The sequence below is a fragment of the Callionymus lyra genome, chromosome 3, assembly GCF_982586985.1.
Source record: "Callionymus lyra chromosome 3, fCalLyr1.hap1.1, whole genome shotgun sequence".
In the NCBI taxonomy this organism is placed as follows: Eukaryota; Metazoa; Chordata; class Actinopteri; order Syngnathiformes; family Callionymidae; genus Callionymus; species Callionymus lyra.
This window is the reverse complement of record NC_141820.1, coordinates 38,680,754-38,694,548: the sequence shown is the minus strand read 5'-3', so window position 1 is coordinate 38,694,548 and position 13,795 is coordinate 38,680,754. Positions and strand designations below refer to the sequence as shown.

Genomic DNA, 13,795 nt, shown 5'->3' with positions numbered 1-13,795 from the left:
TCGTCACTGTGACGGTCAGTGGAGGAAAGCGTGGACGTGTGGGGCTGAAGACACGTGACGTCACGTGTCTCCGCCCACCTCAGCCGTGCCACAACACGGACTCAAATCAAACGCGCCAATGTTTAACTTAATAATACATCACAAATACGTCTCATATCTTTATTATTGTCGTGTTTATGCCATTTCAATTACTATATTTTTCAATTGTATTTTTTAAATTACAAATCATCGACCACTTCCAATGCTCTTGTTAGTACTGTACTACTGCTCATCCTGCTACAGCCAACATAACTACTACTAACTAATACTATGGCAACTTCTTCCTTCTTCACTTTGTTACCAATTCAATTTCCATCCCTACCTAATACTCACCTATGGACTGCATTCAAACTACTGTAAGTGGTCTTAGAAATAAATGATGTTTATGTAACTATTAAATCTTCTATACCACTAAATGATCAAACTACTGTATTGTTAAAATAGTTCTTCTGTTAATATCCTACTCTGTATACTATTATTCCCGCTATAAATGTTATTTATTATATATTAGAAGGACCACTACTACTACTAATCCTATTCAATAACAGTTGCTAACTCACTACTAAACTTCTTCTACTGCTGCTACTGCTAGTACAACTACTCCACCCTCTATCATGTTTAAACCTCTTTTTTTTACCTACCACTCTTCGTCAGGTCCATCAGGTCCCAAAGTGAATGCAGTACAGCCTCACGTTTGTATTGCCATCTGGCGTGAGGAGAGTGTACTGAGCGATACTAAAGAACTTTCAGAAAGTAACCTATAGGTGGCAGCAAATATCTAACCAGTGATTGGCTGGCTCTTGGTCGTAATAATAATAATAATAATAATAATACATTTTATTTAATAGTAATAATAGTAATAGTAATAGTAGTAATACATTTCATTTGGGGGCGCCTTTGTGTTCAATCGAGGTCAGCGTACATATACATTTGAAACAGTAAGTTTCATTAACATATGAAAAGCAGCAGCAATGAAAAGTTGTAAGCCCAACATAAAACCTGACAGATAATTTTTTCAATTATTAAAAAAAAACAACCTGATATTCAATGAAAACGGAGACATAAAACGAGTCATTGTTGTTATTTAGTCTTTTTTAAATTTATTTACATGAAAATACATCATCTCTTGGTAAAGTGACCCCAGCACACAATTTATGACCAGATGATGAACATTGTCAACAAAAGAGGTGTAAGACCCATGCACTGTTGTCCCTATGGCTTCAACGAGACACCAAAAGTACATCTCTGAATATGACCTCACATGCACTTGTTATGTAACGTAATGATAGCCCAGCACGGTTGCAGCACTAAACGTCCTGAAAGATACATTCAATCTCTTACTTAAAAATAGGACGATGAAGTCCAAACGTTTGAGTAAGGACGTAATCATACAGCAGTTGACAGTGCTGGAGGTTACCTCGAAGGATACAAATGATGAGGTTTCATTCAAGACAATTTGGTTATTAAAACAGTGAGGTTAAATTTACGTTATTGTGGTCAATGTGGTTATTAATTTGCTTGATTTTCTTCAAGTAATGCGAAAAAGTATAAATTAGACTAGATCTAAAATGTGCATATTATAAACGTGTGGCTATGCTAACTTTGATGCAAAACAGACAAAAAGCATTATTGTCTGAGAACAAACTAACTTTCTTCCCCTCATCGTCAGCAGCTATAATCTAAAATAAATCTAAAACTATCTCAAACCAAAAACAATGCTTACATGAAGGGTTAATTTTTGGTGTAAACAGTCTAGCTTTATTTTCTAGGTTGATAAGCAAATGATTGAACTCTGATACAACTAGTACTGGCAAATCAAAAAAGACTTCACTAACCTTTTTGCTACGGCCAGCTACTCAAAGGGCACTTTCTGAAACAACCTAATATATATTATTATGGATAATAAATGATATTCATCTGATACACTTGTCAAATGATTGACTCTGCAAAAAAAAATACAAGCAACAAAAAAGGAAACACAATCCTAATAAGAAGGCTATAAACAATTTGAACAGCACCACGTTGGTGACCCCTGCTACAGTGTATCAGACAATCACAAACTCACTTCCAATACAACAATGTTAAACGTACATTAAAGAGTCTTAGATGCATACCAAGAGCTTCACAGCTTTTTGTTTGTGAAATGACACCTCATCATTTGCTTTTTCAGCAAGTGCAGTCTTGAACTCTGTGTCATTCAGAGACGCGTCAGATCTCCACTCAACAAAGTCACTGCCATTAAAGGACCTGTAGTCCCATTTATTTGTTAGATTAAGATTAGATTAGATCGGGTACTCACTGAATAAACTGGATTGTTTACGCTCAGTCAGAAAGTGGTTTGATTGAAGTTCTAGAGAAGCATTTGTAGAACACCTGGACACAATGGGGTAGCAAAGAAAGGCTGTGGAGGAGTCAAGATAGATGACCAGGATGGTGTCAGTCAGCTGCACAATGGAGGATGAGACTGATTTGGTTGGTTGTTGTTGGTTGGGGCTTACTTGTCTACAAAACTTGAAACTGTTTTAAAAGGTTTTCGCAAAACAGGGTCATATGGCCTTTACTGAGAATTAGGGCGTCCGTAGGTGGAGGTTGAAGAGCAAGTATGAATGTCAACATGATGCTGACCCACAATAAGGTGACATAAAAGAGTTATATGTGACCTGAGCAAAGGATTTGGACTGTGAGGGCTTAAACATGCATCAAACCAAAGGTTTCAACAACAAAAAAAATTAGAATCTTATTTCTAAGAAAATATTTCATTTTTTCACTTTTCAACAGATGTGAGATGAAACCCTGCGAAGCTCTGAAACACTGATATTGACAAAAGATGCTGGTTAAGACTTCCAAAAATGTTTTTTGGTAATTATGAATGCAACTAACCTAGTTACAGCATTGTGTAACTTTACACATGATTAAATACCATGTTAAATTATTATTCATTATTTATTGATTAGTTTAAGAGTATGGTTACAGCTTAACAACTGAAAGTTATTGATACACAATGCTGTGCAAACAAGCACTGGCGTTATCAAACCAAGAAGTTTAATTCTAGTAAAAAAAAAAAAATGAAATCCTGCACACTGATCATCACAAACGCACAATCACAATGTCTGGTTTAGAAATACATCATAAATATAAATATATAGAGTGTAAATTAACACACTTAATGAATGTTCATTAATAATTCACATTATAATTGAAAAAAAAAGACATATCATTATATTTCCAATATATACCAAAAATACAAATATGTATTAGAAATTATAACATTTAGTGGTGACATGAGTTTAATTAGAAAATATATAAATCATTATTTAAGAAGAAAATTACTAAATCCATCATTGTGTCTATAGTTGAGGAAAAGCAAAAATAACCCTCAAAACATTAAATTAAAATTAGGAAATTAAAATGACAGAAATGGTCCAAATATAACCATATAAATATAACATAAATATGAAATACAGACAGATGTTTTGAAATGCAGCACCACAGTTGTAGTCAATATTATAATTTAATATCTAAAAAAATATTTTTCATCTGGAAACTCCCAATGCCAAATTAGGTAAATGTATTGAGAAACACAAAGTCTTGAAAAAATATAGAAAGAAAGATATTTAAAAAAAAATCATTAAGATGTTCACCTAGCAAACTTTTTTTTTGAAAGACTGGTTGAGTTAAATAACAATAAAATAAAACAAGTCGAAAATGTCAAATAAAACTTAATTCACATTGTAAATAGACCCTGCAGTCCAGTATATTAGTATAAAAATCCACAAAAGTAAAAGAAAATAAATATAAATAAAATACTACATGAATCATACCGTTCAGTAACATAATATTTTGTGTCAATTAAATTGATTATTTCAGTAGTTTATTGTCTAAAAAGCATCTCAACCATCTCAATTATGAATTGGTAAAGAATGTTGAAAAATTTGCAGTAGCTAGTTTGACATTGGTTATAATTTGTTTAAACTACTTCAGATTCGCAATATTAAAAAAAAACTAATCGAACACTTTTTCATTATCAATGTTAATTTTAACTTTTGAGCTGTTAAGAGTTATTTCCGAAAAAGTAAAATAGCTTGGAGAATAGACAAATTGGACATTTCCTGATGGGTGTATATAAAATAAAGTAAAATGTGGTGCTCTCAGGTGTGATGACTCAGTGGGCAGGATTTGTTGTCCAGTATAAAAATGATAAGAAATTAAAACAGGACTTCACTTGTTACTTCTTGTGTAACAGGGAGAAAGCAGCTGTTAAGTGAACCCACTGCACTCATTCTTTCAAAGAGCCTCCATCCCTCTTTCATTGTTTGCTTTCTTTTATCTGCACCCCCTCTGGGCCTCACTCCCCTCCTTGCTCACCCTCCAGTGAGGATTTGAGGACAGAGTCGTCTCCCAGGATCTTGCACAGCTCGTTGAGGCGGACCTGCATCTCCGGGATTCCAGCTAGTTGCGTCTCCAGTCGTTGTTTCTCCTCAGTCAGTGAGAGGCGGGTGGCAGTGTCCAGCTGCTCGAAGCGCCAGCCGCCCTCGCCATCGAACTGCAGCAGATGTGTGTGGTACTTCCTGAACACACACACACGTGAATGATGAATACAAGCATGTTGAACATTGACATCCATTTTACCAGAGTGACGGTCTGTGTGTGATTGACAGAAGGGAGATTCCAGCATCTTTGGCGGCTTGGAAGATCTTCCCTTCCACATCAATGCTGACGGCACTGGTGCACTCGTCCAACAGAGCGTATTGAGGCCTGACGACAACACATGATTAGAACTGATGCTCTCTCAAACTACGTGTGGGCCTCATCTACACACTTGTGATAGAACATCCGGGCCATGCCCATCCTCTGCTTCTCGCCCCCGGACAGAACGTCCTTCCAGTCCAGCTCGGCGTCCCAGCCTGGACACACAACATCTTTATGATATTTTTTAATTTAAGCAAAGCTTCTTTTTTTTATTAGAGAGTAAGCAGCACCTCCTTCTCTGGTCACAATTTGGTTGAGGTTCACGATGTCCAGGATTCCCTCCAGGTTCTTGTCTGTCAGGCCTCGGGCAGCCATGTCCTCCTCTGAGTCCGGGTAGATCACCTGATCTCGGAGTGACCCCATGGACATGTAAGGCCTGGTAGCACACACACACACACACACACACGCATGGGTCAGAGAAGACAAGGAAACAGACGGCATGTGAGAACATAAGACACTTAGAGGACAAAGATCTTCTGTGGCGAGATTGTGTTTCTGTTTGGAGCAGGTGGTGTCTCATCCCTGTGATGAAATATTTACTTCTCAGCTGGAGACTGGTGGTTTAAGTTGTTGGTAGGGAGCTAAAAAGTCTTCTGCAACTCCAGGAGTGCTAAACCTTCTATTGTAACAATACTAAACTGAAGATATCGTATCAAACAAGAGCACCGAAGAAGACAATGATTTAATTAAGGCAAATTAGTTCAAATTTTTTTATTTATCAAAGAATATTTTGGTCATTTGAAGTAACAGGAAATTAGGAAAATTAAATAAAGGATACAAATAGACAAAAAATGTAAATTAAGAATAATTAAAAAGGATAAAAAGAGCATAAAAGACAAAAGAAGGAAAATTAAATATATGCAGTGTGAAAAGCTAAATAATCACAGAATAATAATAAGTAAGCTGTGTATTATTTTAAATTGTAGGAGCAAAAAATAAAATCTATATCGCTTTACATATGAAAACTGTCACGTTAAAGTTTAAGTTCAAGTGAGCCACCTAAAATGACAAATCTAATAGAAATCTACTGAAATAACAATTGAAACAAGAATAAGGTGAACAAAAAAAACATCCACAGTCTACTATAAAAATGACATTCAGGTCAGTATTATAATTTTTCGGTGGGTTACATTTCCTATTACACTAGATTATATTAATGACAGTAGTTTTCAAACCTGCCCCAGCAATGTGCATGTTATTACCTCTGGGGGATGTAGAACATGTGCTGAGGGGGAGGCTTGTGTAGTCGGCCCCCGTAGACGGGCCACAGTCCACTGAGGATCCTGAACAAGGAGCTCTTGCCGCAGCCGTTTGGTCCGGTGATGAGCAGGTGCATCCCCTCCGCCACCTGGGGCCATCAAATGATCCCATATTAGTCACCGTCTCACATGACACAATTCACTTGTATTCTGACCAAAGGTTTGACTAACCCACTAAATATTTTATTCATTTATTTTTTCAAGATATTTGGATTTATTAGTTTAAGATTAATTAAAATAAATTACAACTTTTTTTTCAGAATTATGATTTCACCGATATCACAATGTTATGATCTAAATGAAACAAATGAGAATTTAAATGTCCAAAATGGCAGATTTACCTTTAAATTCAGACTTGACACCACGATATCTCCATTAGGAGTGATAATGGGAACGTCCTCGCACACGATTCCATTTTCCACATCTATCACTTCACCTGCAGAAGAAAGGGAAACATGATCAGTATCTCTGCCGGCGTCTCACATGAATCCAGGGCCCTCCTAATGCTATTGTAATGCTAATTCTGCAGTGCTAAAAAAGCTACTAAAACTAATCCTAATTAACAAATGTTTAGTATTTTTTCGTAGTATAAAGTTTTATAATGAATTGTATTATTTTATTTTATTTTAAAATGTAGCGTGCTGCTGTTTTTTTATACAGAGAATGTGTATTCCTGTTTATATATATATATATATGTTTATATATGTCCTTAATTTTGTATAAGCAGTTCTTGCTGCTTTAATCCAAAAAATATGGTTTCATTAACTATATGTTTAATGTTACCGCGGATCTCCAGGGGTCCGTCGATGTGCATCTCTGGTTTGCTCTTCTTCTCAGCTCCAGTGGTGTTGTTCAGGGAGGCCCTCTTGTAGACACCTTTCTGGACGTCTTCAAACACCACAAACATGTTGTGCACACGTGCAGTGTAGCCAGCGAGCTCTGTCACCTGACCACAACAAAACAAGCGCGCAGAAGTCAAAATTACTCATAGATGGAAATTATCAATTATTATCAAATAGTTAAAGTTTATCCATCTATCTATCTATCTATCTATCTATCTATCTATCTATCTATCTATCTATCTATCTATCTATCTATCTATCTATCATTGATCGCATAAAATTTAAAGGCAAGATTTCCACTGCTATTGGTATCTTTTGGTGACATGTGTGATGTTTGGAAAAGTTGACACATTTGAACAGGAGAATACTTTATTATATTATACAAGAAACGTAGCTGGTTATTTTATATATCATCTGATGCTCCTGGACAACCCATCGATGCTGTAACCTGACGTCCTCAGATGTTTCAGGTATTTCAACAAGCAAACATCCTCATTCAGGCCCACAATTCCGTTGTCCCCATCCAACTTCTCTCAGGATCAAAAGCCATCTTGAAGCCTTCTCCGCTGCTTCAGTGATGTTCTTATTGCTCTGGTCCTTGTTCCTCCTGTGAGGCCCTAGTATGCTGAGGGCTCTGTGGTGTGACTCACCCACAAAACCTACATCAACTGGCATGCACCTACAGCCCTGCTCTCGACAGTTGATGACCAGATGTCCATATTTGATCGTCTTTCTTTCATGGGCCTCACCCAAGCAGCCCTCTCATGGCATCATCAGCTCCAGGATAATGATGTTCTTGGTCGCCTGGGACTAAATCCTGCCTCAAAGGGGTACTGACAATGTATTGAGGGAACCTCAGTTGTTTTCCCATGTCAACTGACAGCTACAAATCCTAGGCTGATGACAGGATCTATGCTGCCATTGACTTGTGTCTCGGCCTTGGCTGAACTCCTGCCCTAACAAAAGTTATTCCACTGATTGTATTTTGCACAGGGTCTCCCCAAATGAAGAGGTTTGTTCTTTGGCTGGGCAGGACATCGTAAACGGCCCAAATTTAGAAAGTTGATGCAATATGGTTCTGCCTGCCAAAAGTCTGTCTAGCAGACTCTCTGGTCCAATGCCTGGTCCCCCATTGTCCAGGCCCCCTGTTGACAAAGGTTGATGGCTTTGCTTGTTCTTTCCTCATTCACATTCATCAGCCTTCACCTCTCCTTCCCTCGCACTCCCATTGCAAGTGTTGGAATCAGCCCTAAGCGAGTCCTGCCATGAGCCAACTTGCCCACCAGATCTTTTTCAAGCCTAGACGCTGCATCTAGAACGGCAGCCTTGGCGTTCACTTCCTTCCCGTCTTCACAACCACTCCAGCCTGGGCCACCATTGGCTCTCTTTAGCCTCTGCACATCAACACCTGTCATGTCGGTGTGATTTTGATCTCTTGTTCCAAAGATTTCCAGGTGAACCACGTTTGTGCTATTGTTAAACATTTAGATTCATGTAGAAAATAAAGAGGACCTCATTCAATGGCTTGTTGAAAGTTCCAGGATGTTACGATTTTGTGGTGCCACAATGTTGAAAGGCACACAACCTGTAGATCATTAGCTTTTCCCATTATTTTACCAAGAGCACATATGCCTCCAGAAACACGTGGTGGTGAAGGAAAAAACTCAGTCAGATTGAGAAAATAATGATGAAATCCGCGGCAAACATGTGAAGCCTGTGGACTCAACTTTATTATCTTTGACTTCCTGAGTTCATGTGGATTTATAGTCATCAAACCTTATAGTTAATGAATGCAGTACTGATGTCATGAAGAGGATAGGAGTGACTAGGAGGAGCATGAGTTTATGGGGAAAAGAAGGAGCCCATATAAAGTATATTCTCTAGAAAACAAGACAAAATAAAAAAAAAGAATATTTTTTTCAATTTCTAACAAAAAAGTTTCAGGGGAAAAGACCCAACACTAGACAAAAACTTTAGAAGGGAGACCAAGAGTCACACAGAAAAAGTGTAGGATATTTAAATAGGAAGTAAATGGTTCCTTTAGTGAAGTATAAAAGTATGAAAAAGGGTAAGAAATAGATAACAACTGTTCTAAACTAAGTAGCTGAGTCTGAATCTCATGATCATACTTGGGATGCCACTGAGTCATTATTGGCTTGTGGATGACTGGGGCAAATTTGGGGCTCAAATAACAAATATGCTATGTTAAGTACTTGGCAGCCAGTCAGAGATTGTGGGAGTTGACCTGAGTTTCAGATGTGATTGGGCGATGTGTTGGACTAAAACTTGATGAAAAGCATCAGGCGGTGGGAGCCTCGAGAGAGTGAACGAGGAAAGATACAGAAGTGCAGGCTGGAAGATCAACAGATGGGGGATTATTCACAGCCTGGTTAAGCGGCTCTCAACTCACACATACACACATGCACAAACATGCACACACTGCTTCTGATTTCTCACTTATCAAGGCTAGGTCAACAATGTCTGTGAAATGTCAGGCTAACCTTCATTCATGTTATGAACCTTTTCTGTGTCAAGTTCATGCTCACATCCTCCCCGAGCTTCACACTGCTTTTCGTGGGCATGCTGGTTCCCCCCTTCATTGACAACTCTAAATTGTCCTCATAAACAGTTTAAAGCTGGAGTGTGTCTTGTTGTTTCGTGTATGTAACATGGTAGAAGTCTGATACAAGCCCGGACGTGTCATCCTCCACCTGAACACACGTGGTGCCACTCATTTAGGTGTTTGGAATGCCTTCTGTTAAATTGCTAACCATGATCTCATATGTCTGAGACTTGCTGATACAAATCTGGACTCCAGAGTCCAAACACCCACACATATTTTTAAATTGAGGTAAAATTAACTTTTGAGAAGAAGCAGGTCTGGTGTTTTCTGCCACTTAAAATGTTGTTGTCACCTCTTTGTAGGAGGACATGATCCTCTCAATGGCATCAGCTCCAGAGGCTAGGAGGTTGCGGGCAGTGGTGAAAGCCTCTGTTCTCTCACTGACCATTACGTTTGTGTGACCGTCTGCTGTTTCTGGAAGATAAAAAGAAGACAGGTGTTTGTTGACATTGCATCTTCATTGTAGATGGTCATCGCTTATGTTACCAGTTGCCCTACATTTTTCAGTCACTTCTTAATGGTTGGCTTTTTCAGGACTTATATATATACATATTTTTGAAGGTTTATAAAAAGGTAAATACACAGGCAGGGTTCTCACCAGTGCCATGATGGCGATGTTCTTTATTTTCTGCCTTTATTTCACAAAATTTGGCCGTCAAAATGCAGTGTCACAAATTCCAAATTTCCCCCTACAGTAGGGAGATAAAAGAGCCTATTTTTAGTTTTGTAAATGCAATAAAATTGCAATTGCAAAACAAATAATTCACCATTCTATTTTGATGGCAGTGGGAGTAACTGATGGAGGAGATATCAGTTGAACTCTTTTTGCAGTCAGAGGTTTTTATGAGATTATTATAATTATCTTATTAATAAAAAAGATTTTTATATAGTGAAAATAAAAATATATAAAAGGTTTAAAAGAAATTCAAATTGCATTAAAACAAGTCATTTTGATAACAGACAGATAATGCAGACTCCATAACAAAAAAACTTTAATGACTTAAAATGAAAAATAAAATGCTAAATAAAAAAAAAATGTGAAGCTCCAGATTAAAGATGTGTCTGCCAGCTTTTACTAGTACGCGACCAGCCACATCTGCATTGAGAAATAAGCAGGAGACTTTAAATACCCAAGTAGGAATAATTATTTTGAAGTCAATTTGTGACATGCAACTATAACTGAATTATTGGGTTATTATCAAAGTAAGAGCGAAATATGTGTTTGGGGGGGATTATTGCATATGTTTTGAAAAAAAGAAATAATTCAAAATATAAATTAAAATGTGTTAGATTTGCATGTATAAAAAGGCTAAAGTGAAGATGTTAGAATAGGAAGTAACTGCCTTTATTTGGATATAATGTAAGTGATGTCATTGCTTTATTAGTAGGAAGTAGGAACAGTTTAAAGATGTGTCAGCAGTCATCAGCGGGAAGCTTATCATCCGCAAAGGATGTCATTTTAAATTAAAACCTGAAGCAAAGCCTCTCACAGACTATTTTGGAACTGCTCCCTTGATTTACCACAACGACTTCTTTACAGAGAACAGCAGTGACTATTGAGGAGCGACAACAAAGAGGTTGAGCAGAAGCTCTTCTTGCAAAAGTGAAGCAGCAGCGCTGAGGGGTGGGAGGAGGAGACTCCTCTCCTCACACATGCTAATCACCTCTTGCTACAGGAGAAGCTGTTGAAATGACGATGACTCTCTTGGGGTCATATAAGGAGCTGATGTTTCTGGATTTGAACCAGCACCTTTAAATCTGTTGTTGTTCCATGTAAAACAAAGCTTCACATATTAAAGGCTTGTGTCATGTGGGCTATGATATAATACCTACCAGTTATTTCGCCACTATATGATGTGACCCTCAATTACACTAGGACAAAATACATATATCTTGACCTTTAACATTACAGAACTGGGCTTCAGAACAGCGGTCTCCTCTGTACACAAAGTTCTGAAAAGATAGTTCCCCTTTTTGCTGTAAATGGAAATATCATCCATGACTTTGCTATTGTGATATTGAAGATACAAGGACTCACTGTTGTCAGCAAAGCCAGTCGCGGTGATGATGGGCACGGCCACCATGACGAGGCCGCTGCTGCTCCACACGTACTTCATCAGGAACTGTTCGATCATAATGTACCACAGACGCTTGGACAAGATCAGGTTCATCTGCTCAGCCAGAGCTCGGTAGCACTTCTGGAGCTGCCTCATCTCTACCTGCAGCAGACAGGAGCGCACATTGAGGGACAGAGATCCTCTTTATAGAAGAGCCTAGTGACAGTGCATACATCTTCTAACAGACAATAATAAAAAAAATAATAATAATAATATCAAACGACTTCTAAGATTGGGTGCACGGTGGCGCAGTGGAAAGCACAAACGCCTCAAAGCAAGAAGGTTGCCGGTTTGCTTCTAGGTCAGGAGGGAGCCAACCTTGCTGTGTGGAGTTTGTATGTTCCCCCCCGTTTGTTAACTCTTGAAACTCTGGTTTCCTCCCACAGTCCAAAAACATTCAACAGGGGTTGAAAAGGAATTGGGGACATTGTCACCAGGTATGAGTGAGTGTGTAAATGGTTGTGTGTCTTTGTGTGGTAAGGGGTAAAGCAGTAAAGAAAATGAATAAATGAATCAACTTCTCATATTGAAGAATTGAGTTTTTCTCATGGCAATAGGTAATATAAAACTAACAATTACTCTACAGGACACCAATTCAAGCAAATACTGTGCTTTCCATTAAAACACCGCCCCCCCAAAAAATATATTGCATCCCAGAACTCTTTAAGGAAAGTTTAATAACAATAATTATACATGGTCAAGTTTCCAAAGTGGTGACATGATCTTAGCTTTGTTCCTGAGCCAGAATATGGTGTTTCCTTTGATTTTAGTAGTGATGTCCTATTGTTCCTTCTTTTTTTTTTAAACAAAAAAACACCTGCTACACTCCAAGTCCCTGCTGGGTGACACACCTCCCCTTTATTGACCCTCAAACACATCTGCCGGGTTAGCTTGTATTGACATCTGATACTCATGATGATGAGGGAACTGAACTGATGTTAGAAGCTGTTATATTGGTGTTTATACCTCTGAGACTTGGTAATAACGCATCTATAACGCAGTACAGCGTCATGCCTCACATGTTACCTTGTGGCCCCTGTAGAAAGCGATCTCCTCCGCGTTAGCGATGATCCTGGAGTGGACATATCTCAGGTAACCCTTCCTGTGGGCTTCCTCGGCCACAAGCTTTCCAAACTTTGGTGAACATGCACGGAGCACCTTAGCGGTGACAAAGACCACCAGCCCGGCGAGGAGAGTGGGCCCACTGGCGCTCGCTCCTCGGGACTTGGCGGTCTGGATGAGGGTGTAGGAGGTCAGCATCACGTCCAGGATGGGCTTCGTGAGGTTCGAGTACAGATGAGCCACAGACTGAGAGAACATCATCACGTCCTCCGTGAGAGACTGGTCCGGGTTGGCGAGCCTCCCGTCCATGTTGCTGACTTTATAGTAGGTCTGGTCGGTGAAGTAGGTCCGGTAGGCATGGGTGACCAGCCTGGTGCGGAAGGCCAGGGCCAGCTTGCACTCCAGGTACCGGATGGCGCTGTTTACAAACGTGGCCGGGATGGCGATGAGGAGCCATCGGATGAGCTGCAGGATGAACTTCCTCGGGTCCTTCTCCACGATGCTCTTCACGATCTTCCCGTCCAGACTGGCCACGTAGATGGACAGGAACGTCCTGGAGATGAGCGCCACCGAGTGCAGGGACAGCAAGCCCAGCTCCCTGGACACCAGCCGGGGGAACAGGATTTTACCAAGGTCCAGAATCTGCCTAAAGAATTCGGCATTGACGCCCGGGGAGGTCTTGAGCTGACCCGCGTGGTTTATATGAGAGATCGCCGATCCATTCTCATCTCTATGGCTCCGGGGGTTCCCGCGGATCTGCCTGCAGATGACGGGGTACAGGGTCTTGACGCCGTACGCGGCCGCGGCGAGGAGCACGGCTCGCTTGGCTGCAGCGGTGCGGTCCCATTTGACTGTGCACGCCGCGTCCAGGATGTGGGACATCTTTTTTAAGAAGGCTATTCGTCTCCGTTGACGACTCTCGCGACACCCATCCCCCGCACTTGGCTCACATCAGGAACAGAGACGGGCTTTGGCAGGACCGGTTCACGGGAATTGAGCAGACGAGTACCGCTACATCCTGCTCCCGTTAGCGCCTGAACAAGTGCAGGATGCTAGCAGACCACATTATTTCCGGTGCACTACAAAACAAGAGCACGTTATACA

At 39.8% G+C, this 13,795-nt stretch overlaps 1 protein-coding gene across 1 annotated transcript; it reads right to left on the bottom strand.

Annotated features, from left to right (window-relative positions):
* Positions 1–1,113: 1,113 nt before the first annotated feature.
* abcd2 (ATP binding cassette subfamily D member 2) lies at positions 1,114–13,573 on the bottom strand. Its single transcript, XM_087787875.1, has 10 exons — positions 12,656–13,573; positions 11,551–11,731; positions 9,805–9,926; positions 6,831–6,993; positions 6,389–6,483; positions 5,991–6,136; positions 5,019–5,164; positions 4,859–4,943; positions 4,669–4,794; positions 1,114–4,607 (listed from the first exon to the last, which is right to left on the bottom strand). Exons 1-10 carry the CDS (start codon positions 13,571–13,573, stop codon positions 4,385–4,387), a joined length of 2,205 nt encoding a protein of 734 aa, XP_087644001.1. The 3' UTR covers positions 1,114–4,384.
* Positions 13,574–13,795: the final 222 nt, after the last annotated feature.